Genomic DNA, 27,980 nt, shown 5'->3' with positions numbered 1-27,980 from the left:
CAAACTCAGAGAGTCCCCTACCCCAAACAGTATTAATTTCAGGCCCCATGAAATCTGGGTTTGCAGCTCTCTATGGTATGGCGGAAATGCCTTGGAGCCCACCGGACTTGGGTTCAGTCCCTCTCTGTTACCTACTAGCTGGCCGAACTTGGAGAAGTTACTCCAGACCTTCGTATAACTATTTCCTCATCAATAATCTGCATAACAAAGCCAATTTCCCTGAGTTGTTGAGAGGCTTCAGGAAGGTGAACTGGAAGTCTTTGGTTTAGTGCCTGGTACGAAGAAAGTCTGCAGTAATGTGTGTCTTGTATCACACAGGGAGGCTGTCTGATATGGCTCTAGGTGTTGGCTTTAGAACCAGACTTACCTTTCTTCAAGTTCCTGCCACATGTTTGACACTGACTGTATGTCCTTGGGCTGCTTTGGCCTTCCAAGGCTTAGTTCTCTCATGTCTAACATGGGGTAATAAGAAACCCCAATCAACAACTGTTTAAGATTAAATGAGATGATGTAAAGTGCTTAGCAATGTGAGGGCTCTTTCTGTTAAGATTAAAAAAAAAAAATTCAAAAGAGTTTAAAGCCCGATTTTCACACTTACTGTCTACAACCCAGAATAAAAATTAGATCTTACCTTGTTCCTTGGTGTACACATAAACATCATCACAGGACTACTGCGTGAATCACACCGGATCATGCATATGGCCAGCTTCATACAGTGTTCTAGAGCATTGGAAAATCGTGCTGGATCTGAATTCAGGTTTCCCAATCACACGCCTGACCAGTGCTGGCATTTTGGTAGGCCTCTTCCTCAAACCACCGCCCCACCACACACACTTTGATTCTCATTTCCTTTTTCAGAATCCCACAGAATTTGGAGAGAGGAGAAAAAAAAAAGACTGAGGTATGTGAAAAATCTGAGTGTATGCACCCTTCCTCTGATCACTAGTCCTTTTGCCCTTGGTTACCTAACACACGTTAAGTGCTGCCAGAATTGTTCAGTACCAAACTGTTCATCTGGGTGAAGGTTAGACCAGAGGACTGTCTATACCATGTTGTAACGAAGCATGGTATCCTCCTCCTCCTCCTCCTCCTCCCAGATTATGTGCCTGCTATTTTACCGAATATTCTGTCTAGACAATAGGCAGCTTCCTCTGTGATAAATTACAAGTCTTGGTTTCTCAAGCTGGTTTTCTACATGAGGGGTAAATACACTGTTGGAATGATTATTTCGTGGCTGCCCTTTCATCATTCTGTAGCAAACTCAAATAACAATAGCATAAGATTGTAACTTTTAATAACGTTCCCTGCCCTTCGATGAGTTATGGGCTAAATTATATGGGCTCAATAAACTTCAGCTAATGATGTTTTGTACGCTTATAACTCATGTAGGGGGAAGTTTTATGTATCTCTTAGCTTTTTCACCTGGGGATGCTCGATTAAAAACTGCATTCATTGGTTTGGCACAAGATCCACAGTGGCTGATAACCTAATGGGGTGAATTTTTCTTCACTCTTCTTAGACTCCCAAACTCCTTGGCTGGGCTTGGTGAGCAAGGGCCAGGGAGGCAGATAAAAGGATTGTTGTTATTGGACCATGCATTTTCCCCGTGGCAAAATATCATTTCGGCAACCACTGGGACATTTTGGAAATGTTTTTGATCATTTTTTATGCCTTGTCTTTTTCAGTGGAGAGCAGCCCCCCGCCCCTTTTTGTGGTGGTTTAGGTGTTAATTGATATACTGATGAAGTCAGTCATTCCATCCTAGTTATAATGCATTAAAATGTGTTTTATTATTCCCAAGAATACACATACCAAGCCCCAAACTCCAGGCAAATTGCTTCAGCTTGAAGATAACACTCAACTTGTAATCAAACTCCTTACACTCGAATTTTTAGCTCATGCAGATACACAATGGAAATTATCACTTGAAAGCCATTTGTTTACATCAGTTAGGCCAAGTCACAGCTGTCTTGAAACTCAGCACCCCAGAAAGCATTCCATGGTTCTAGGCCGGGACATTCCGGCCCTGAGGGGGAATGTTCTAGTACCACCCACTGTGGCAAATGATACACACTCAATCTGCCCCTTAATATCCTGGTGAGAGTCAGAGGAGTTGCTAGCTAGGATTGCTTAATGGCTTTGACAATAAATGTGTGCCTCAAAACTGAGGTACATCTGAGTTCCCTGTAAGCGAATCTCCACTATACAGGGCCCCGTATGGGTGAGCCAGAAGCATGTTCTCACTTATAAAGAATGGATAACCCTTTTATCTTAAATTGATCGTATGATCTTCCTATCACAACCTAAATGGACCTCACTAGGCAACATCTTCTGTTATCAAATAGGCTTCCAGGAAAAAAGACCAAGATCACTTACTAAGAAGATTAAGATCACTTACTGTCTAGTGCAAATCCTCATTTTTGACAGAAGTCTTCCAGTGTGAATTGGCTCACACTCACCATCTCTGTAATTTAACTCGGAAGATTCACCCAGGAGGTATATTGCTTAAAACTAAATAGACCATCAGTGCATTACTGAAAATGGGTGATTGAAAAATAGGAATATGAAATTTTTACATGTTAAAATCATTGTATATAGGACTTTTTTTTTTTTTTTGAGGGAATCCTTGGGTCTTCCCCTAAAGATTGCTACTTTACCCTATTCAGACGTGAAGAGGAGGTGGGCTTCTACCATGTTTATTTTACCAGCACATAAGATATGGAACACATAGGGAACTTTACCAGAGTACTTTTTTGTTTTTGTTAGAAAAATTTTCATCACACATGATTTACAGGTGTCTCTAAAAGTTTTTATTTATTTTTCTTAGGTAGGCTCCAAACCCAGCATGGAGTCCAGCATGGGGCTTGAACTCATGACCCTGAGATCAAGACCAGAGGTGAGATCAAGAGTTGGATGCTTAACCAATGGAGCCCCACAGGCACCCCTCTAAAAGTTGTTTTAGATACAGAAAACCATTTTGTTCACATAAGGACAATACATGGGAATTATAATGAGGTAAAAGGGAATTTGCTTCTATTTTTTACAACTTTAAAAACTATCCATGATAGAAGTGCCTGGGATGCAGAACAGGTTTTGTATGTATTTAGACAGAGAGAGGTTATTTAAACGGAGAGGTTGTGAACCCATCTGTTTGTTAAGGCATAGGAATCTGTCCAAATAATACCGAAAATGTGTTCAGTGATGTTTAGGTCCTCGCCAGTGAATCACAACACTGCATTGTTGTGTGTCCTCGTTAATCTAAAGCTTGGTTAAGAGAAATGGTCACGTAGGATTGCCTAAAGAATAGGTTGTGCACTCACGCCTTTACGTTTTTTGATTACCGAACTGCTTGGACTACGCTCTCAACTTCTTAAGGATGGTACTTCCTATCACAGGACCTACCTCTGGGCGTCTGCTGAATGTACTAGAGAAGGTAAGTGTGTTCAAAACTTACTATGTGTGTATTGTAGGACTGATTGGATAGTTTTGAAGGTTCTGAATACTAAGTTTCATTTCCTAGAGAAATTTCATTCCAGGCTTTAGTACTAGGGAAAAATGTATTTCTCCTAATTTTAAAAAGAAAAATGTTTGAGAGAAGGCTGTGTCTGCTCAGACAGCTCTTTGCGATGAGCCCTAGCTTTGCAATTTTGCAGGACCTCAAGGCTAACTTCTGTGTACAGATTTGACCCCGGTGTTCATATTGTTAGCCAGTTCTTACAGTCCCTTCATTTTAAGACAATCTTTGTCTTAGTATTTGAGGAAGTTTATATACATTCCTATGCAATCAGTAAAGATACAGGACTAGGAACATACATTATTCTATGATACTTATTACTATGTTGCAATACAAGGCTTCTCCAGTTGTTCATGTATGTTTTACTTTCCCAGTAGATGATGAGGGCCTTTTCTCATCCTGGTTTTGTCCACAAGGTATACAGTGTTAAGAAGATGCTCAGGCTATTAGAACCCAGACCTTGGGAGTCCGGCTCTGGGAAAGTCACCAGCACTCCAAGCCTCTGGGCTAAAAAGAAGCCACGGTAAGGAATTATTTTTCGCTTGTTCCCTACAGCCCTATTGTCTGAGTTCAAACACTGTCTACACGAAGTGTGAATATTTGTCAAACCTGATCCTCTGACTGAATGGTCGCCTTGTTCCCTTGAGGGCACTTTTCACTGTTAGTTCTTAGGAGGAGTGGAAGTGCCAACCAGCCCCACCGCCATGCTGGTAATACCTGAAGGAGGAAGGAAACAAGGGGACACAATCGCTTTGTGCAATACACTTTTATTTTCCTTTTACCTTTGCAGTCATCTTTGAGTAATCATTGTGTAAACAATAGAATGGAATGAAATTACATTAAATTGTATGCAAATGGCTCTAGAACACCTTTACAATTATGACAAGGCAATTATAAATAACTTTTTCTTTCCTTAGTAATATATATTTGCTTTTTAAAGTACATTAAAGAGCTGCCGTATCTAGGGTTAGCTAGGAAAGAGCAATGGTACCGTCCTGGGAGCCCACCTCCCTGAAAGTTTAGACTCCAATTTTGAAAATCCTAAGGTTTACTATTCCATAATACACAGTCAAGCAGAGGGCTACTTGGGTTGAAAAGGATTTATTCTTGAAACTTAACAGCCTTTTACCTTTTTAGTCATTGCACAAAACCCTTTCTATTTTTTACTCCACCTGGGTATTCTGCAGAATTTCAAGTAAAACTCAGATTCTGGTAGCTTCAAGTTTATCACCTTTGGAACAACAAATCCTATCATTTAAGGAGAAGTCAAATCAGAGATGGGTACATAATGAGCAGTCTAATAGAATGGCAACATTTTATATAGCATTCTATACGTTCCAATGAAGCAAAACTTATATATGCCACTTGATGTAGAGGAAATTTTAGATCTGAGACTATTCCAAAGTAAAGCAGCCTCAGGCACATTCTTAATATGAAAGTTTGCAAGGCACCCTCTCCCAAGAGACAATCAGATTGTGGATTGGTTTTTCTGCAAACAAACCAAAAGAATAAGCATCCTAGTTCCTAATTCAGTCATTTCAAAAATCAAAAGTTATAAATACTCCAAAGATAGACCTGAAATTTTCTGTTTAAATAACAAGAGATTAACTGCAAGAAGCATATAATCAAAAACTTTTCTTCTTATAGCTAAGGTGTGTAATGCATAAATATATGAAAAATAAAATTCACAGTCAGTTTTAAAACTAGAATTCAAGTTTGGCTAATAAATCTTAATTTTATAAGTATATTAATTTCTAAATACAACATAAAAGAGGCAGTATTGTCAGATGTACAATTAAAGTAGAACAGAAAGAACAATGAGAGAAGAAATAGGCTTCTGAGAGAAAAAATTCCTTTTGTTTGCCAATAAATAGGACCACCTGAGTGTATTTCAGATTCTTTTCACTTAAGGGATATCCAAATTGATTGCTAAGAATATTAAATAGCTCTTGGAAAAATTAGCAACTGTCGTGCAGCTGTGGCATTTGCTTGTTCTCATACTGTGGATTGCTAGAGAATAAAGCAGAACTCGGAGTGTTGTAAGTTTAAAAAAATTCTTTTTTATCCCATTTCATTGAAGCCAGACTCTTCACAATCTTCTGATTTTGTGGGGACTGGGAGTGAGGGGGTGGGAGACAGGGTGGGGGAGAGAAGATTGAGGGGAGTGTTGTGAGGTGAGGGGCATGACAGATCAGGGAGATGTCAAGGGACATACATCAGCTGACACTCAGCTGAGCAAACCCAATCAGCTTCACTTCATCAGGAATCTCCGACCCATCGCAGCCTGAAGCCTGAAAAGGGAAAAAGACAAGTTTCAGTGCCGGTTGATCCAAGCAAAGGCACAGTCTATATGGGGCCAATGTCCCATGTCTTCCAGGACAGAGAATCATCCTCTTGAAGGACTACTGTAACAAATCTGGTCACTATGCTATCAAGTACAGAAAATGGGGGGTGGGAGGATTTGTTCCTGTTAAAACACCAGAGTCTCCAGACTTGGAGCTTTGAAACTGTCAATGACTGCCAAGAAAGTGATTTTGAATATACTTTCAAATTAGAGCTCCTTAATCATTTTAAAGGATTATGATAAAATCCTTGGAATAAATTTAGCCAAAAAAGTGAAAGACTCATACTCTGAAAATAAGACACTAATGAAAGGAGCTGAAGACACAAATGGAAAGATAGACCATGCTCAGCTCATGGGCCGGAAGAATTATTAAGATATCCATATTACCCAGTGCAATCCTTATCAAAATACCAATAGTATTTTTCACAGAACTAGAACAAATAATCAGAGTTTGTACGGAACCATATAAGACTCTAAATAGCCAAAGCAATCTTGAGAAAGAAGAACAAAGCAGGGAGATATCACAATCCCAGATTTCAAGTTATACTACAAAGCTCCAGTAACCAAAATAGTACGGTACTGGCACAAAAACACAGATCAATGGAACATGAAAGAGAACCCAGAAACACACCCGTACCTATATGGTCAACTAATCTACAAAAAAGGAGGCAAGATATACAATGAGGAAAAGACAATCTCTTCAATAAATGGTGCTGGGAAAACTGGACAGCTACATGCAAAGAATGAAACTAGACCACTTTCTTATAACATACACAAAAAATAAACTCCAGGTGAATTGAAGACCTAAACCCACCAAAATCCTACAAAAAACAAAACAAAACAAACAAACAAAAAACCATCGGCATTAATCTCTTATACCTCAGCCTTAGCAACAATTTTCTGGACCCGTCTCCTCAGGTAAGGGAGACAAGCTAACAAACTACTGGAACTACACCAAAATAAAAAACTTCTGCACAGCAAAAGCAACCATCAACAAAATGAAAAAGGCAACCTACTAAATGGGAGAAGATATTTGCAAATTCTATATCTAATAAGGGGTCAGTAATCCAAAATATTCCTACAACTCAGTAACAAAACCTCCACAAAACCCAATAAAAAATGGGCAGAGGACCCGGACAGACATTTTTCCAAAGAAGACAGACAGCCAACATACACATGCAAAGATGTTCAACATCACTAATCATCAGGGAACTGTAACTCAAAACCAAATAAGATATCACCTCACACCTGTCAGAAGGACTAATATCAGGAGACAAGAAACATGAAGAGGTATCTTTTGTGCACTGTTGGCTGGGAGTGTGAGTTGGTACAACCACTGTGGAAAAGAGTATGGTAGGTTCTGCAAAAAGCTAAAAATAGAAATACTGTATGATCCAGTAGTTCTACTATTAGGTATTTACCCAAGGAAAATGAAAACACTACTTTGAAAGGATATATGCACCCCTGTGTTGATTGCAGTAGCATTTACAGTAGCCAGAATATCCAACCTAAGGGTTCATCTACAGATAAATGGATAAAGATGTAGAATATATATTTATACAATTCAATATTACTCATCCATAAAAAGGAGTAAGATCTTGCCATTTCCAACAAGGATGGACCTAAACAATATACGCTAAGTGAGATAAGTTAGCCAGAGAAGGACAAATATTGTACTTCAGTTACATATGGAATCTAAAACACAAAACAAATGAACAACAATGAAACCAGATTCTAAATACAGAGAACAAACAGGTGGTTGCCAGAAAGGAGTGGTGGCGCGGGGGTGGGGAGTGGGGGAAAAAGGGTGAAATATGTGAAGCGAATTAAGATGTACAGATTTTCAGTTGTTAAAATACGAAAATGAGCAAAAGCGATTTAACTGGTCACCGAGGGTAATACGGTTTTTACCAAAAGGCGTCCTCTATAAAACTGGTCAGAAAAAAAGTGTTTACCAAGTAGTAGCAGGGCTCATAACAAACAACTTATTTTTCCAGAACAATTTTGTTTATAATATTTTAGGACATTTATTGCCTAGAATTGCCCCAACTTATATTGTGTCAAATACTTTGATTTTTTTTTCTTCAAAATTAAAAGGAACTGGAAACAAGTCATTGCTCATCAAACCTCTCACTTGTCCTCATTCAAAATTTTTTATTTTTTTTCAACTCCCCTTCTCTCTCTCTCTCTCTCTCTCTCTCTCATACACACACACGCACACACAGTATGCATATCACCATTCCAGGCCACCTCTTCCAAGTGCATAAACCAGAATCTGACATTATGTAAGTACAAGTGGGGAGAAAAAGGTTTGATAAATGACTGGGAATAGGCAATTAATCACCAAAGGACCATACAAACCTTTTCTTGGCCTAATCCCTGCTAAATTATTGTCAAAACAATTAGTTTCCCATGTTAAAAAAAAAAAACAAACCTTCCAATCATCACAATGAACCTGCTTTGCACTGCTCCAAAAACCAGTGCATAAACTCAGTCCTTTGTCACCCCCAACAATTTCCCTTACAATAAACTGCTAATTAGAATACAGAACTTGAGTATTTTTAAGTAATTATCTTTAAAATAATGGTGTCAGTACTTAAGCTTATATAAGAAAATCAATAGCCTAAAGGGTAGAAATATAAGTGGGCATTTAAAAATTTTCCTTTGTACCTGCCCATTGATTTCTTTAGTTAAAGTTGACAAGATATTCAGTAAAGGGCAATTTTCACTGTTTGTGTTGTCAGGGGTAGTAAGATCAGAATCACCACCCAGCCCCTCACCCCCAATTATTTTCTTGTTCCACACCAGTTTGTATATCTCCTTAAACCTTCCTTTCTTCTTCACACCTGCTAACATCATTTACTCAATGCAGTGAATGGGGGCAGACACAATGTGTGTAATTAATAGGCAAATGACAAACACCACAGGAGCAAGGATAGCTGCTGACAGTGACAAGCAGGGACTAGCCAATGGGAAGTACATCAGTGCATGTCAAAGATACACCAGAAATTTGGCAATGGGAATTAGCAGGATGTTGAAATGAGAGGAAATAAAGTATCCAATAGTGGTTAAAAGAAAAATCTTAAATCCTTTTTGCAAAGAGTAATAGAAGTTGAGAATTTACAATGCAAGTGGGTGATCAAACCAGTAATTATTGTGGGTACATCACACAGGGAGTCCATCTCTCACCCTCTGTTCCAGAGCCTCCTGTGGCTACACTGGAACACTCAGTTTCCTGGCAGAGTCACAGGCCAGGTTGTCTGGCTTTCATTCAGGTACTCAGCTCTTCTTCCCCACTACCCTGCTAACTCTCTCTTAACCAAGGCTGAGTTCTTGTCTTGCTCACTGTGGCCAAAACACTGAGGGCAATATGAAAATGATTCTGGGTTCTAGAGCAAAGAGATTAGAGACCCTTAAAGCAGCAGTTCTCAAACTTCTCAGTCTCAAGTACCCTTTATATTCTTAAAAATTATCAAGGACTTCAAAAGCTTATGCTTTTTAAAAAAACATTTACCATGATCAAGTGGGATTTATTTCTGGGATGCAAGGGTGGTTCAATGTTCCTAAATCAATCAGTGTGATCGATCACATCAATAAGAGGAAAGAACCATATGGTCATGTCAACAGACACAGAAAGAGCATTTGACAAAGTACAACATCCATTTATGATGAAAGACCTCAACAAAGGGAACATACCTCACCATAATAAAGGCCACCTGTGAAAAATCAACAGCTAACATCCTTAATGGGGAAAAAATAGAGGTTTTTCCCCTAAGGTCAGGAACAAGACAAGGATGTCCAGTCTCACCATTTTTATTCAACATAATACTACAAGTCCTACCCAGAGCTGTCAGACAACAAAAAAAGGTATAAAAGGCATCCAAATTGATGGAGAAGGAAAACTTTCATTATTTGCAGATGACTTGCTACTTTATATAGAAAACCCAAGGAGTCCACCAAAAAAACTGCTAGAACTGATAAATTCAGTTACAGGAGACAAAAGGTTCAGAAATCTGTGGCATTTCTATACACCAATAATGAATCCTTAGAAAGAGAAATTGACATAACAGTTCCATTTTGACTGCATCAAAAATAATAAGATAACCTAGGAATTAAATACTGATGAAAGAAACTGGAGACAACACAAAGAAAGGAAAAGACATGCCATGCTTATGGAATTACAGATAAATTAAAATGTCTGTACACTTAATGTAATCTATACATTTAATGCAAACCCTATCAAAATGCCACCAGCGCTTTACACAGAACTAGAACAAAAAACCCCTAAAATTTGTGTGGAACCACAGAAGATACTGAATAACCAAAGCAATCTTGAAAAAGCAAAGCTAGAAGCATCGCAGTTGTGGACTTTAAATTACAAAGCTGTGACAATCAAAACAGTATGGTACTGGCTTAAAAAAACAGATATGGAGGGTTGCCTAAGTAGCTTGGTCAGTTAAACATCTCTTGGTTTTCGCTTAGGTCAAGATCTTACAGCTGTGGAATTGAGCCCCGAGCCAGGCTCTGCCCTCAGTGTGGAGTCTGCTTGAGATTCTCTCTCCCTCTCAAATAAAATCTTTAAAAAGAAAAAAAAAAAAAAAATAGACCTGTGGATCAATGGAATAGAATAGAAAACCCAGAAATAAACCCACAAGTATGTGGTCAATTCATCTTCGACAAAGCAGGAAAAAATAATCAATGGGAAAAAGTCTCTTCAATAAATGGTGTTGAGAAAACTGGACAGCCACTTACACCATATAGAAATATTTGAAATGGATTAAATACCTAAATGTGAGACCTGAAACCATCAAGATCCTAGAAGAGAACACAGGCAGTAACCTTTTTGACATTTCATCTGTCTCCTGAGAAATAAAAGCAAAAACAATCAACAAAACTAAAAAGGCAACTTACTGAGTGGGGATATTTGCAAATGATACACATTCAATAAAGGGTTGGTATAAATATATATATAAAAAAAACTTATGAAACAACATGCAAAAAAATAATCCAATTAAAAAATGGGCAGAAGACATGAACAGCCATTTCTCCAAAGAAGACCTAAAGACGGCCACAAGACACGTGAAAAGGTCTTCGTCACTTACCATCAGGGAAATGCGAATCAAAACTACAATGAGATTTCACCTCATACCTGTTCAGAATGGCTAAAATCAACAACACAAGAAATAACATGTGTCGGTGAGGATGCAAAGAAAGGAGAGTACTTGTGCGCTGTTGGTGGGAATGCAAACTGGTGCAGCCACAGTGGAAAACAGTACAGGGTTCTTCAAAAAGTTAGAACCACCCCCAAGATTCAGCAATTACACAGTGGGTATTTCCCAAAAAAATACAAAAACACGAAATCAAAAGGTTACATGCACCCCTATGTTTATAGCACCATTATTCACAATAGCCAAGATATGGAAGCAGTCCAAGTATCCTCTGATAGATGAATGCATAAAGAAGATGTGGTATGTGTGTGTGTGTGTGTGTGTGTGTGTGTGTGTGTGTGTATATATATATATATATATATATATATATATATATACACTATTATTCATATATATATATGAATAATGCTCCATTATATTATATATAATGAAGTATTATTCAGCCATAAAAAGAATGAAATCTTGCCATTTGCAAGGACATAGATGGAGCTAGAGAGTATTCTGCTGAGTAAAATGAGTCAGACAAGAAACAAAACCCAGGGGGAAAAAAGAGACAAATCAAGAAACAGACCCCTAATTTTGGAGAACAAAGTGATTACCAGAGAGGAAGTGGGTTGGGAGGATAGGTGACACAGGTGATGGGGATTAAGGAGGGCAGTTGCTGCGATGGGCATCGGGTGATGTATTTAACTGCTGAGTCACTAAACTGCACACCTGAAACTAATATAACACTGTGTTAACTATACTGGAACTAAAACTTAAAAAGCTTAGGTTTTTGTAGGTTATATTTATTGTATTGACTATTTCAAAGATTAAAACTGAAAATTTTTAAACATTTTAAACATGATTTTAATATCAAAGTATTAAAGTAAAAACAAACATGCTTATGTAGATTGCATTTATTATACTGATGATCTCAGAAATTAAAACTGAAATTATTCACTTACTAATTTACTAAATTATTCACTTACTAATTTATTAAATCTAATAATAAACCTATTACATGCTAACAAATAAAATCTTAATGGAAAATGACCACAGTTTACCAAAACAAAAATTTGAGAATGGCACTGCTTCACATTCTGCAAATCTCTTTAATGTCTTGCTTAACAGAAGATGGCTAGATTTTCATATTTGCTTCCACATTCCATCTATTGTTTTATGTTGCTCCCTTGACATACGTAAAGAAAATCCAGGGCACCTGAGTGGGTCAGTGGGTTAAGCCTCTGCCTTTGGCTCAGGTCATGGTCTCAGGGTCCTGGGATAGAGTCCCACATCAGGCTCCCTGCTCAGCAAGGAGCCTGCTTCCCCATCCCCTCCCCACTGCCGATGTCTCTGCCTGCCTCTCTGCCTACCTGTGGTATCTCTCTCTCTGTCAAACAAATAAATAAAATCTTAAAAAAAAAAAAAAAAAAAGGAAAAAAAATCCACCCTCCTATAAATAGGTCACTGAAAGGGAATAAATAGTATTTCAAAAGTCTTTCTGATCATTGTGACTGTTGCTTGTCACCATACCAAGATATGCCAAGTGGATTTTCTTAAAATTTAGTTGCATTGTAGAATCTGAAACCACATACTCTATTACATTGAAACCAGTGGCCTATCTCTCAGTTGGAAGTGATCTTTTCCCCTCAGCATCACTGAATTATGCAGATCATCCACTGCTGACACAGTCTGTTATAGAATCTCAGTGTTTCAATATGCAATGTCCACCAATCATATTCATTAATATCACACATGACTAATCTCATCAGAAAAAGTAAGTACTGGGCTGTTGTCACACTTACAGTGGCAGATGCAAGTTTCCCAAAATCCTTTCTCTGTTCTAGAACCAAAAGGTATTATTGATGACAAATATTGTCAGTTGTTTTCCTTGAAGTGTCAGGCTCACTTGGTTCATTTTGAAAAAAATACTGCCAAATTCTTAGTCTGAATAACCACAGTTTGTCAGTTATTCTTCTGAGTAAGAATGGTGTTCCACAGGGATTAAAAAAAAAAAAAAAAAAAAGGCTAGTTCAGCCTACAACTTAATCTCACAAGAGCTTTTCCTGGAGACAACCACAGTACTTCACGATAGAAGCCTACCTTGCTTTATTGCATTTCACTTTCTTGCCTTTTCCGGATAGCACATTTTTTTTTCTTTTTATAAATTGAAGATTTGTGGCAATCCTGTACCACGTAAGTCTGGTGGGGTCATTTTCCCACAGCACTGGCTCGATTCTTGTCTGTAATATTTTGGTAATTCTCACACTTTTTTAAAGGCTTTCATTATATTTGTTATAGTAATAGGACATCAGTGATTTCTGATGTTAATTTTGCAATTGTTCTGGGGCCCATGGGCCATGCCTATATAAGATGGTGAGCTTAATCCATAAATGCTGTGTGTGTTCTAACTGTTTCACTCACTGGCTATTCCCCTGTCTCTCTGCCTTGCCTCAGGCCTCCTAAGTCCCGGAGATCCAACAATATTGAAATCAGGCCAACTCGACCCTACAATGGTCTTTAAGTGTTCAAGTGAAAGGAAGAGCTGCATGTCTCTCACTTTAAATCAAAAACTAGAAATGATTAAACTTAGTGAGGAGGGCAGATCAAAAGCCAAGACAGGTCAAAAGCTAGGCCTTTCGCACCCTTTAGGCCAAGCTGTGATTATAAAAGAAAAGTTCTTGAAGGAAACTGGAAGTGCTACTCCAGTGAACACATGAATGATAAGAAAGCCAACAGCCTTATTGCTGATACAGAGAAGGTTTTAGTGGTCAGATAGAAGACCAAACTGGTCACCACATTCCCTTAAGCCAAGCCTAATCCAAGGCCCTAATTCGCTCTTCAATTCTCTGAAGGCTGAGAGAGGTAAGGATGTTGTAGAAGACAAGGTGGAAGCTACCAGAGGTTGGTTCCTGAAGTTTAAGGAGAGGAGCTGTCTCCGTAACATGTAAGTGCAAGGTGAAGCATGTCAGTTATCCAGAAAACAGAGCTAAGACAATTAAAGAAGGCGGCTACAGTAAACAACAGAATTTCAATGTAGACAGCACAGCCTTCTATTGGAAGAAGATACCATCTAGGGCTGTCATAGCTAGAGAGGAGAAGTCAATGCCTGGCTTCAAACTTCAGGAAAGGCTGGTTCTTGTTAGGGGCTAATGCCGATGGGGACTCTAAGTTGAAGCCAATCTTCACTTACCTTTCCAGAAGTCCTAGGGCCCTTAAGAATTATGCTAGATTGGTTTATACTCTACAGCCTATAAACGGAACAAGAGACAGCACCTTTGCTGATAAAATGGTTTACTGAATATTTGAAGCCCCCTGTTGAGAACTGCAGCTTAGAAGAGAACAGTCCTTTCAAAATATTACTGCTCATTGATGATGTACTTGTCACCCAAGAGCTCTAATGGAAATGGCACAATGAGATGCATGTGGTTTTCATGCCTGCTAACACAGCATCCATTCTACAGCTCATGGGTCAAGAAGCAATTTCAACTTTCAAGTCCTATTATTTAAGGAATACATTTCATGAGGCTATAGCTGCCACAGTGATTTCTCTGATGGATCTGGGCAAAGAAATTTGAAAACCTTTTGGAAAAATTCACCTTTCTAGATGCCATTAAGGACATGAGTGATTCGTGGAAAGAGGTCAAAATGTCTCCATTAACAGGAGTTTGGAAGAAATTGTTTCCAGACCTCACAGATGACTCTGAGTGGTTCAGAACTTTAGCAGAGGAAGTAACTGCAGATATGGTGGAAACCGCGAGAAAACTAGAATTAGAAGGGGAACCTGAAGAAGGGCCTGAATTCCTGCAAGGTCAGGAAAAAAACCTGAACAGATGAGAAGTTGGTTTTTTATGGATGAGCAAAGTGGTCTCTTGAGATAGAATCTACTTCTGGTGAAGATGCTATGAAGACTGTTGAAATGACAACCTGGGTGGGCTTTGGAGCCACTGGGAATTTTAAAATATACAGAGGTTGTGATGGGATCGGTCTGGGGTGGGGGCTGGTGCCTGGGATTTTTGAGCTCCCTAGGTGATTCAAAGGTTAGAGTTTGAGAACCACTGTTCTACGCAAGTGCTTCCCAATGTGTGAAACACCAAATAAGCTCCCAAGTTTCCCATCAAGCAGTGGTTCTCAAACTTTAGCATGCACCAGAATCACCTGGAGAACTTGTTAAAACACTTGCACCCTACGTCCCAGAAATTCTGAATCCTTAGGCCTGGGATGTAGACATAGGATTTATGTTTTTATCAGATAGCTTCCAGATGAAGCTGACACTGCCAGTTTGGGGACTCCGCTTGGAGAACCACTGTCTTGGACTGGAGCTGGAGACCCAGAGCTGCTACCCGGATCTTCCTGAACTGATAGGCTGCCTTGAGATTTTTGTCTTATCCTTCTCCTCTTTCAGTAAGGGCTGGGGGGCGGGGCAGGGAGAAGTTGAGTTGTTTTCATCTCATTTCAGTCTTCCCTTTACCTGTACTTCAGGAAATGTTGCCTAGTGACACAGCCTCCAACTATGGTTATGCTAAACGCCTCTAAAAATAAGGCCCGTTAGTCGTGAATTGCCAAAGTGCTTATGAAATTGCTATACGTAATGCATGTTACTTAACTTCAGGAACTAAAATCTGTAATGCTTACGTAAATGTGGACCAACTGAATGTTACTTACACGTACTTACAGCTTCTATTCTGTCTTTAAGGGAGAATTATCTTATTTCATAGTTTTACTAATGCAGTTTCAAAAACTTCACCCTGAAAGCAGCAAGACTCAATTGCTTTATAAAACTGCAAGGCAGCAGATCAAAAAATGCCGTAAACATTTAGACTTGTCTCAAGGCAAGGCTCACAACAATCAACAGTGAAACAGTACTGAGATGTTGCACTCAAAGCATGTTCCACTTGAGCTGAAATGCCCTTTTTGCTTAAACCACTTCATTAAAAGTGCTATATATATGGGGGAAAAAACATGTTCTCCCTGCCTCTGGTCATGCCAACAATGGAAATCATACTTCACTTATTATATGTCAAACGAGGCTAAAGATCTCATTGGGCAGGGAGTAAATGCATTTCTTGGTAGAACCAACATCCTTGCTCCCTGGGCCACTGTTTTTCTTACATAAGCAGATACATAAGAACCGCCCACCTTTTCAAACTTGAGCCCAGTATTTCTAACAGTGGTGGGAGAGTGGAGCGGAAGGAGATTAGACACTGAGCAATCTACAAACAGCGTGTTTCTCAACTGGGGCTAACCCGTGGAGTCACCAGGGGACACCTTCAAGACGCCCACAGCCCAGGCTGTCCCAAGAGCAATTACATTAGGGTATCTGGTATAGGACCCTGATAAGAGTAATTTTGTGAAGTGCCCCAACTATCTCCTGAGTAAACCACTGTTCTCTGAGGTAAGGAACCACATCACCAAGACACAACTTTGTTCTTTAGACGATGTTCAGGCCCCCAACATTCTCCTTTCGAAAGCAAAGAAAGCTCTGAGATAAAAATGATAAACAACTGAGAGAGAAAAGGGCCACCAGCAGCAGCAGTTTGTGAGGAAAAATCCTTCTGAAATACTTTCTTTTATTCTTCAAGAAAATAGCCAAACGGACAAATGAAGGCAAGTGCATCTGAGCCTCTGTGGTTTTACCAGGATGTCAGTGTTCTACAGACGATTAGACCCACAAGCAATTCAAATGAGCTCTGTCGGGTGGATCTCAAACTGGCCGGCAACAGGTAACAACAAAGAAACCCCCTCAGGTTTAACGAGGGCTGGACAGAGAATGAAGTGACCAAAACCGAAGGTTGCTCTTGAGTCTGGCTTTACTTAATGTCTTTAGCTATCTTTTGGGGAAAAGCCATTAATTTCCATCTTCTGGGAACAGCACATTACTACATTCTCAAGCTATCGGGGGAAGGGAAGACTTGCCTGGGTTCTCCTGCAGGACTCCGGGACCAGACAGGCCCATACTATTCAATCTGCTTATCCAAGCCCGTCATCCAAAAGGAAGAATCCACAGAGACAGTAAACCGTAAAACCACACAGCTGCAGGGCCCTGATTCTCAGAATTAACGGTGACTGAGAGGATGGGCTGGGAGCTAGACCAGAGGGGACTCTGCAGTGTCTACACTGTAACCATGGGCAAGTTAGCTCCGCAGAGTCTCGGAGTCCCAGGACAGAAAATGAACCTAAGGATATCACGATCTAGCAAACACGGGATGCCGAAGAAAGTGTTTCTCGTTCTTCCTGCAGGCAAGGCCCAGGGATTTTAAGGGCCTCTAAAAAGAGGGCATGAAGCAGAAATCACCATCTTAATTATTTTACAGGAATTAAAATAAATGCTAAGGGAAAAATGATGGCTGAAGTTTCTCTGACTTGAGGTCTGTATTACACTAATATATTTAATTATCAAGCCCCCCGCGCTGTGCCAGCTACCATGCTAGGCAGTAGCCTCTGGCCCCTGGAGGCTCTAGACTTGAATTCGTGGGGGAGAATAGCAGAGGAGCACCTGAGCCAGGACTGGATGTCGCAGAAGGCTTCCTGGAAAAAGTGAAATTTAAGCAAGAAGCTGGAACATGCCTGCATATCGGGTAGCCGAAGTAGCAGCCCAGAGAAGCTGGATGGATATTTTAGTGCGAGAGAGAAGCACATACAAAGGGCCAGCGGACAAAAGTAGAAGGAGAGAGGAGAGAATGAAGGGAGATACAGCAAGGTAATAAAGCAGGAGCCCGAAAGGGAGATCTGGTCCGGGGTTTGAGTTTTAGGAGCATTTTGCAATGCAGAAGCAGCACCCTGGCCGCAGCCACAGGGTGGTGAACGGAGCCTGAGACAGGCAGTCTGTAGACAGGAAGGTGTGTTTCAGGAGATGAGAGGATCCCGCTAACCTGCCGGAAATGGGGATGGAGGGAAGAAGACGGAGTTAAGCGAGAGAATCCACAGAAGTAATAAAGAGGCTTGAGTAGGAGATGAAGGCAGTTTGACCTTCTTCTTACTGTTCAGGAAAGACACACTAGGAATCCTCTAAGACCTTCGGGAACAGGAAAGGGGCAGGGTTGCTATTCCTGTTTCATAGGTGAGCAAGTTTAGGGAGTGTGGGGATAAGCCAGCATGGGACACATGAGTGGCTCAGTGGGTTACACCTCTGCCTTCAGCTCCAGTCATGATCCCAGGGTCCTGGGATCGAGCCCGGAATTGGGCTCTCTGCTCAGTGGGGAGCCTGCTCTCCCACTCTCTGTCTCTCTGCCTGCTGCTCTACTTATGATCTCTGTCAATTAAATAAATAATTAAAAAAAAAAAAGCCAGCATGAAAGCTTTCATCTCTTATCTCTGTTTACATACTCAAATTTAGGCACCTCTTCTGGAGGTGTTGTGTGAGAACTTCTTTCTTATGCTATAAAAAATGAATAAAGAAACATTAACGGGCTTGAAATCCTGACACAGGCTACCATTTTCTCATCAATATTGTCTCATATGAACGAAATATGTTTACAAAGATGTAGGTGAATTAGAAACATAATAAACGTGACAGATGAGTCCCAAAGCAGAAGACATTATTTTCAATTTCTTAATTTATCATTCTATGTCTCAGTAAAATGTTCTTTTGTTATTGAAAACAAAACAAATGTCTTCAGATAAATTCTTTCTTTGAGAATCTTTGTGTTTTTTTGTTATTCACATAGCCTAGCCATCTGAAATTAGATGTGAGGCAAGATCCAGAAAGTTAATTAGAGCAGAGCTAACATTTACTGTAACTAATCATTTCGCATCTTTGGCCGTGCGCATTTTCCATTAAATTCTCACAAGAAATAAAAAAGACAGATCATCAATACATATTGTGCACAGCAAAGTGCTAGTCATTTATATCTTAAATTGCTTGCAACATTCTGACTGGCTCTTGCTAAGATTTACAATTTTAAAATGAGTCAGTGTACTGTTTGTTAAAACTTTCCGGAAAATCGTCGCTTTTGACTATTTGGACTGCTCCCTGTTTCTGCCTGTGGTCACCCTATCTCTCGCTTTCAGAACGATGCCAGGACGCTCAGGATCTCAATCTCTGTGGCCACTCTAGTTCTTAAATTCAAAGTCTACTAGCACAGAAAACCTGCTGCAACACCTCTTCTCCACGAGAATCTATTATCGTGATTTGAAATGTGGAGTTAAAATGTTATGTCTTTGTTCACTAGCCTTCAGTGAGTAGTTCCACAATTGCTTCCAATTACCTAAAGCATTTCTACAACAATCAGCCTCAATTTTTAAAGTTAGAACCACCTGGCTTTCACTTTGGGAAAGCTTTATTAAGAGTGTTGGTTGGAATGAGGTTTAATTCTGTCTATACGGTCAAGGTGCCATGCAAATTGAAGGCAAAAATGGCACGGGCTCCAAGATTTCTCAAATGGCTATTCTTAAAGATGCGCTGAAAACAAGGTACGCCCATGGAAGAGGAAATTCCCAGTCGTGGCCAGAAAACATTCCCAAAGGTTAAATCGGCAAAGGACAAATGCAAAAATGGATCTCAAAAGAAAGCAACAGCAGCAACAGAATTACAGAGCAGGCTATAAAACTGTGTGATTAGTCCTTGCTGGCAGAGCATGGCAAAATATTTACCTTCTTTCCAGAACTTTCAACTTACCAACTTAAATGTCAAGGTTTTTAAAGCTTTGGGATCATCTACAATCTTCTGTAAATTAGCAGCCACTGAAAAATAAAAACGTAGAGAAAAAGTGTCCAAATCATTTACAGTAGCACTGGATTTTCACATCAATGGTTTGGAAAATCTGACTAATCATGCAATAAGCTGCAAAATTATTTCTTTCACAGGCATTGCAAAGTCCATATAAACAACCAAATTAGTCTCACATATTTTCTGCAATTTATATCTTCAGTGCATCTGAATTCATCACTATACATTGAGCCCTCATTTCATACAGCAAACTGGGAAATTACTTTCCAGTGGAAAGTAGAAGTTGTTAGCAGCCCCCAGGTTCTCTACCTCTTGGTTTTTCTAACACTCGACACTACGAAATTTATTAGCCAGCAGAGGGCAGCACAAAATAGAGGCGAGGTATTGCAAAGAAGGGTTTTTCTGAAAAGAATTAAGGTCAGTGCCTTTGAATCCCCCGCCTATAAAGTCATTCAATTCTCTGCACCCATTTTTATCAAGGCAACAAAATACAGTGGATAGCCTCTACGACTTGGGCATCTGTGTTCACGCTTTCAGAGCACAATAATCTGTCAAAGCCTTGAAGAGGCACCTTGAACAACAGCCAAGTTGGCTGAAGAGGGGCAAGCCCTAGAGGCTGTTGGTTGGAGTTCAATAGTGAATATATGTTTCTTCACTATTGAAGGATTCATCAGAGACCCATCCCATCTTCCACGGGATCATGATATATTTGATACTGTGGCAGAGATGTCCATTTTTCCAGCTTCCCCCCCTGGCTTAGGGTACAGAATTATCAGAATGTAATGATGACAGAAATTTAAAACCTCACACTTTCCATATCCAAATCTAAAGTCTCAAGGACTGAAAATCAAGTAAGTGCTGCTGGTGAGGGAAAAAGAAAGGACTCCTGAAGAAAGAGAGAAAGTTCTGTGTGTCATTTTTATTTTTCATGTGGAAAGTTATCTGCTGCTTCAGTAATTAGGTATCTGAAATGTTATGTGACTATTTTAAGATAAAAAAAATTAAGATAACATAAATATTTTGAGAAAAGGGTTTAAAATAGAAAATCTAAGTAAAGAGGAGAAAAATCTGCACATTTCATGTTTCTCTAAGGTTGACTAAAAACAACCTAGAGACATGGATTTTCTGCAGATCAGTTTATTTCATTTAATCTATCAGCTGCAGAGGAGAAAAAAATGAAAATTATATACTCAATATGGCCTATTTCTCTTTATAAACCATAATTACAAGCATCATTTTATCTTCATTTGTTGCTCTTAATACTTCCACTCTGAGCAATCTGTAAAGTTTCGTTTATGGTAACCGCCTCCCCTTCCCCGGCCCCGCCTGCCCCATCTTTTTCTCCTCTTCCTTTTGCCCACACAAGCCAACCATACACATGTCAGGTAAAACCTGGGCCACAGGGGTGCCTGGGTGGCTCAGTGGGTTAAAAGCCTCTGCCTTCGGCTCAGGTCATGATCCCGGGGTCCTGGGATCAAGCCCAGAATCCTTAGGCTTTCTGCTCAGTGGGGAGCCTGCTTCCCTGACTCTCTCTGCCTGCCTCTCTGCCTATTTGTGATCTCTGTCTGTCAAATAAATAAATAAAACTCTTAAAAAAAAAAAAATGAACCGGGGCCACCGCCACCAGCCTCAACAGAGTTATCATCACCAAGTGTCTATTGGCCTCCTCAGCCGTTTCCTGAGCATATGTCAGATGATAGAATCATCTAGTAATCCATACAGGAAACACTGGCTCGTGGAGTGAAAAGCTCAGCTGTGCAATGCTGTTCACCAAAGCCAGTATTTATGATGTCAGAACATTCTGACTGGTCGCAAACTGCAGCAAGTGCACAGAATCACTAAGTCCTTAAAAACGAAAAGTTCCTCTGATTTGGGTTGATTTCACAAGTCACTGCAATGTCTTCCTGTGAATTTTAGTCCTTCATTAGAGACTCTTAGTTAATGTGGATGATGTTCTGCCCCGTTCTGGGTCATCTATTTCCAGTCTGCTCTGTAACATTCCGCCAAAAGCCACGCTCTGTCCTGCATGAATTCACAGCCCTCTGTCTGGTGTGCATGCCTGTGGGTTAGCGCCATTCTCCAAGGAACATGGCTACTCGAGTTGTAGACTTGGAGGGCAAAGCTGAAATGCTACCATCTTCAACAATCGTCCCGGAAACCACATTCCCCAATGGTGAGCCCTGTACCTTGGGGACATTAGAAATTCAAATTCTGTCTTCGACTCAAAGCAAAAATAGCAAAACTGGCCACTTACCTGATTACTCATCCCAGCTGGTAGGCTTATTTTCAATTTAGTTGATTCTAATTTGTTGTAAAGTGCTATAAAATACCTTCATTTAACTGACATCACATAAAATTCAAGGTGATGCTAATTTCTCTTCCACTAGCAATGCTCATTAAAAAGATGGGTGTCACTGTTTTCTCCCTTCTCCTGACTGTGCACCTGGATTTCAAAAATAAAAATGTGCCTTACCTGGAAGATGAGTGGAGAAGGAAGGGCTGGATAGGGCTGGTCAGCTTTAAGAGCTTCTCAGGTACATGCTGAAGCACCACTGAACTTCATGCTTTAAGGCACTTTGGGATTCCCCAAAGTATGGGGCTTCTGAACTTTGCCTGCTCAGAGGCCATCCTCTTATTTCTAATCCTTCCTGGCTTTCCCAAATAGAACTTTCTGATGAGACTCTGCCTTCCTGGAGCTTGTCCCTCCCCACCCTCTTCAGTCACAAGTGCTCTGATTCTTGGCACAAAGGGCACAGAAAACACTCACCAAGGTACCAGGAATTGTGGTCCCCTTGCCCTAGCACTGCGGCTACAGGCTACCTTTGTGTGAACCACCACGACTTCTTGGCTGTTTGCGGGGGTCTCTGTGGTGCATTCAGGCTTGAATCTCTATCAGTGTTCGGTGCTCTTTTGGGATAACATTTGACCTAAGGTATGGTCGGTATTGTGCTTCGTGAAACTGTAACAATATCATTAACGACCACGTGAGAAAGACGCCAATGCTCAGTGGCTCCCTGATTGGATGCAAACGAAGATGGAAATAACATTGTCCTGGGGGTCATCGATCAGAGGCAAGGCAGCAGAACTGACGTGTCTCTCGCAAACCAAGTCTGGCACTCTCCAGACCCTGGTTTCTCTATAAACTTGTACTACTCAGATTCTCCACATGAGGACAGTTAGAAAAGTAACAGTTACATAATGACTATCTACAATCTGTGTTTGCATTACAAGTGATTAGTAGAAAGATACACTTTTCTCCCCAGATACCAGTGTATTTCACAACAACTCATATAGTATTGACATTCTGGGGGCCGGGAGTGAATTTATCTAATCTGAGCTATTCCCAAACAAAAGCTGTGAAGAAAAGCACCCCAGTGAACGCCAAGTCCAATGCATTCCCCCTAGAGGAAATTCTGAGAGAAGACAAAAAAGCACAGACTTGGGTTACCTGACAAGGTGATGTCACAATATTGTTTGATCCAAGGACATGACCCAAACATCTGCTGTGTACCCTATGCTGCTGCGGAAAGGCAGCAGAGGATTGCAAAGCAAGAAAGAGACACAGGTACTGAACGGGAATCCAAGCTTCTAAGGAAGGAAGAAAGGAAATGATGGGACAGTGGGTCTCTAATGGATGCCGCTGTAACACTAATTCAAAATCACAGGTAATTATTATGTTTGGGACAAAATACAAGAGATTTGTCCTGTTAGTTTCCCCAGATCTCCAGGCTTTTATCTTCAGATGCGTGTAGCACGATGTGTAAGTGTGTGAATCCCCCAGTCAGAGTGCCTGGGTTAAAATCCTGCCTCTTGCTTAGAGCCATGTGACCCCATGAACTTGGGCAAGTGTACGTAAGTGTCTTTGTGCTCGAGTCCACATATCTGCAAAATGTGGATATGAATAGTGCCAACGTGACAGAGTTCTTCTGGGGACGGAGTTTATACACATACAGTGTTTAGACTAGTGCTTGATGTACTGCAAGTACATAAAAAGGTCAGCTTACTCTCTCTAGCCTGGACAACTGCCTACCTTCACTGACTTCCCTGCCTTCAGTCTTAACTCATGAGCCCTCTTACACTCACCAGAGAGACTTGGAGAATCTAAGTCATGAACTGGGATGTTTTTGCCTCCTCATATAATACTATTTAGCCGTTCATATCTGCTTCAGGATTAAGTCCAAGTTTTTAATGTGGCCTATGAGATCCTCCATGGTCTGGCCCAGCCTACTTCTCTAGTTCATTTCTGCCACATCCCACTCTAGATTTTCCTGGGAAGGGCTCCATAACCACTCCCCTCCTCTAGGTATCTACCCCAACTCTGTATCATCAGGTGCTGAAACAACCCATTACAGAGCTTGTTTCCCCACTTGATTCAAACCCTTGACAACCCAGACAAAATCTTATTCACCTCTGCAAAAGGTTGATCTTTGAAATATACCCATATCTTCAGAGACTGAGGACTTCTTCCCACTTCTACTGCTACTACCCAAGTGCAGATGCCACTGTCTCTCTTCTGGCTTCACATAACAGCCTCCTGTCTCCCTGCTTTCAACCTCCCTCAATGGCTCAGCCTCTACCCAGCAGTCAGAAGACACTTCTCTGACAGTTTTGTCTTTACAGTGTTTGAAATTATTTATTTCTCTTCATCTCTACCTCCTCCATCCCATCTCATCTATTAGGAACCAGCAAGATTGGCTACTTTTCATTGTTTTTCAAGAGATGAGGGACTAAGGCACTCTTCAGATAAACCACCCAGGCTAGCATAGGTGGTAGTCCCAAGAAAGGGAATCTGCAATGTAAGTCCAGGATGGACATGATGAGCGTCAGTATGGCCTCAAGACTACCTACAGCAATGAAGACTAAGTCATACCACTAACCTTCCCTCTTACAACTTTCCCCAGAAAAAGAAATCAGTCATTGCTAGAGGAACTTTTCCCAGGTAGATCTAAACAATACAAGGGATGGACTATTGTGGATACTTGGGTGTGCAGCCCTGATCTTCTCTTTAGGAATGAAGCAAATGTTCTCCCATCTGCTGGATTATTGTTGGCTGATGACTCTTAGCTTTGTCCCTCTTTGGAAATTGTCCTTGGAAACCTTAAGACTAAATCTACAGACAAACAATGGTACAATAATCTTAGAAGGCATTTTTTTAGCAAATTTATGAAACAGTGCAAATGAAAGAGAAGCACGAAATAAAAGAATATAAAATATCATACCAAATATCTGAAATGTAGAGGGGAGAGGATTAAAGAATGAGTTCAAAAAAAAAATTAAGTGACCATCAGCTTAATGTAGACTGCTATATGCAGAAGATGCTATACATAAATTGAATGGTAACCACAAATCAAAAAAAGTTACAGATATGCAAAAAATAAAGAGAAAGGAACCTAACTATATCACTAAAGAAAACCAAACCATGAAAGAGAGAAAAAGAAAAAAGGATCAGAGAAAAACTAAAAAGCAACCACAAAACAAGCAACAAATGGCAATAAAAACATATCTATCAATAATTACTTTAAACGTAAATGCTTTAAATGCTCCAATCGAATGACACACGGTGACAGAGTGGATAAATAAACAAGACCCATCGACACTGCTACCTACAAGAGACTCATTTCAAACCTAACGATGTTTGCATATTGAAAGTGAGGGAATGGAGAAATATTTATTACGCAAATGGATGTCAATGAAAGCCAGAGTTGCAATTCCTATATTGGACAAAATAGACTTTAAAACAAAGTCTATAAGAAGAGACAAAGGAGGACACTAAATAATAATAATAAGGGAGATAATCCAACAAGAATATATAACTAAATGAATTCAGAGAGGTTGCTGGATACAAAAATCAATGTACAGTAATTTGTTGCTTTTCTATACAAAAATAATGAAGCAGCAAAAAGAGAAATTAAGAATATTCCATTTATAGGTAACATGTAAGATGCCTAGAAATAAACCTAACCAAAGTGAAGGATTATACTCCAAAAACTATAAAACACGAAAGATATTGAAGATGACCAAAAGAAATGGAAAGACATTCCATGCTAACAGACTGGAAGTACAAATATTGTTAAAATGTCTATACTATCCAAAGCAATGTACAGATTTAATGAAATCCATATCAAAATACCAACATCATTTTTCATAGAACTAGGACAAAAAATTCTAAAATTTATATGGAACCAGAGAAGACCCTGAATTGCAAACCAATTTTGAAAAAGAAAAACAAAGTTGGAGGTATCACAATTCCAAACTTCAAATTGTTACAAAACTGTAGTAATCAAATGGTATGGTACTGTCATAAAAAACGGGCATCTAGATTTCTGAAACAGAAAAGAAAACTAGAAACGAACTCACAATTATATTGTCAATTAGTCTTTAACAAAGCAGGGAAGAATATCCAACAGGGAAAAAGACAGTCTCTTCAACAAATGGTGCTGGGAAAACTGGTCAGCTATATGCTGGACCACTTTCAGATCCTGTACATGAAAATAAACTCAATGGATTAAAGATCTAAATGTGAGATCTGAAACCATAATAATCCTAGAAGACAACACAGGCAGTAATGTCTCTGACATCAGCTGTAACTTTTTTTTTAAAGATTTTATTTATTTACTTGACAGAGAGATAGAACACAAATAGGCAGAGCAGCAGGGAGAGGGAGAAGCAGGCTCTCTGCTGAGCTGAGAGCCCGATGCGGGGCTTGATCCCAGGACCCTGGGGTCATGACCTGAGCTGAAGGCAGACGGTTAACCCACTGAACCACCCAGGTGCCCCAGCTATAACATTTTTCTACATATATCTCCCGAGGCAAGGGAAATTAAAGCAAAAATAAACTACTGGGACTATGTCAAAACAGAAAATGTTTTGCAAAGTGAAGGTAACAATCAACAAAACTAAAAGGTAACCTATTGAAAGGGAAAATATATTTACAAATGACATATCCAATAGAGGGTTAGTATTCGAAATATGTAAAGAACTTACACTACTCAACACCCAAAATACCCCCAAATAATCCAACTGAAAAATAGGCAAAAGACATTTTGAATAGACAAATGAATGGACGTCTCTCCAAAGAAGACATCAAGGTGGTCAGCAGACAAGTGAAAATGTGCTCGACATTGCTCATCATCAGGGAAAAGCAAATCAAAACCAAGGTGAGATATCACCTCACACCTGTCAGAATCGCTAAAATCAAAAACACAAGAAACAACAGGTGTCGGCAAGGATGTGGAGAAAGGGGAACACTCACGTGCTGTTGGCGGGAATGCAAACTGATGCAGCTAGTGTGGAAAACTATATGGAGGTTCTTCAAAAAGTTAAATATAGAACGACCCAACAATCCTAATCATCCATCTGGGTGTTTTCTCAAAGAATACAAGAACACGAATTCAAAAGAATACATACTCCATGAAGTTTATGGCAGCATCATCTACAGTGTCCATCACTTGATGAGCGGGTACAGAGGCACCTGGCTGACTCAGTTAGTTAAGTATCTGACTCTTGGTTTCAGCTCAGGTCCTGATCTCAGGGTTGTGGGGCTGAGCCCCGTATTGGGCTCAGTGCTCAGTGTGGAGTCTGCTGGAGATTATTTCCCCCTCTTTTTTCCCTCTGCTCCTCCCCCTACCTGCTCACGTGTGCGTGATCTCTCTCTCTGAAATAAGTAAAATCTTTAACAAAAGAAGAAGATGTGCAATGGATAAAAGAAGATATATGCAATGGAATATTACTCAGCCATAAAAAAACAGTGAAATATTGCCATTTGCCATGATATGGATGGAGCTAGAGAAGATCCTAAGAGAAATTAGAAAGACAAATACCTTATGATTTCACTCATATGGGGAATTTAAGAAGCAAAACAAAGGGAGAGAGAGAGAGAGAGAAAGAAAGAGAGAGAAAGAGAAACCAAGAAACAAGGCTCTGAATATAGGGACCTGTTGGTTACCAGAGGGGAGGTGGGTGCGGAGAGGGTGATATGTGGAAGTGCTGATGATGGCGATGGGGATTAAGGCCTGCACTTGCCGTGATGAGCCCCGGGTGATGTGTGGAAGTGTTGACTCACTATATTGTACACCTGAAACTGATACACTATGTTAACTGTACTAGAATTAAAATAATAAAACACTGGCCATTTTGACATGTTTTTAAAAAGTACAAACGATAAATAAAATATTAGAGGAAAAGGGGAGGGGCTGTATTATTTGCCTTTTCTCCACACTAGATTTATAGATGGTGGGAAAAAGCAATAATCAGAGGAAACTTTAAGAATGTTATAGGTACCCTAAGTAATCAGGCTTTGAGACA

General features: G+C 40.0%; 1 protein-coding gene across 5 annotated transcripts in view; it reads right to left on the bottom strand.

Moving 5' to 3' along the window:
- Nucleotides 1–4,265: 4,265 nt before the first annotated feature.
- Nucleotides 4,266–27,980, bottom strand: part of STK39 (serine/threonine kinase 39) — a 298,465-nt gene continuing 274,750 nt past the window's right edge. For all 5 annotated transcript variants that reach the window (XM_082689250.1, XM_082689249.1, XM_082689251.1 and 2 more), the window contains 2 exons: nt 19,626–19,690; nt 4,266–5,805 (listed from right to left, as the gene is read on the bottom strand). In XM_082689250.1, coding sequence (XP_082545376.1) covers nt 5,731–5,805; nt 19,626–19,690 — 140 coding nt within the window. In that variant the 3' untranslated portion in view covers nt 4,266–5,730. The remainder of the gene's footprint in view (nt 5,806–19,625; nt 19,691–27,980) is intronic.

This window comes from Mustela nivalis (genome assembly GCF_964662115.1).
Source record: "Mustela nivalis genome assembly, chromosome: 11".
NCBI lineage: Eukaryota > Metazoa > Chordata > Mammalia > Carnivora > Mustelidae > Mustela > Mustela nivalis.
The sequence above is the reverse complement of the archived record's forward strand: the minus strand, read 5'-3'. Positions and strand labels throughout refer to the sequence as shown.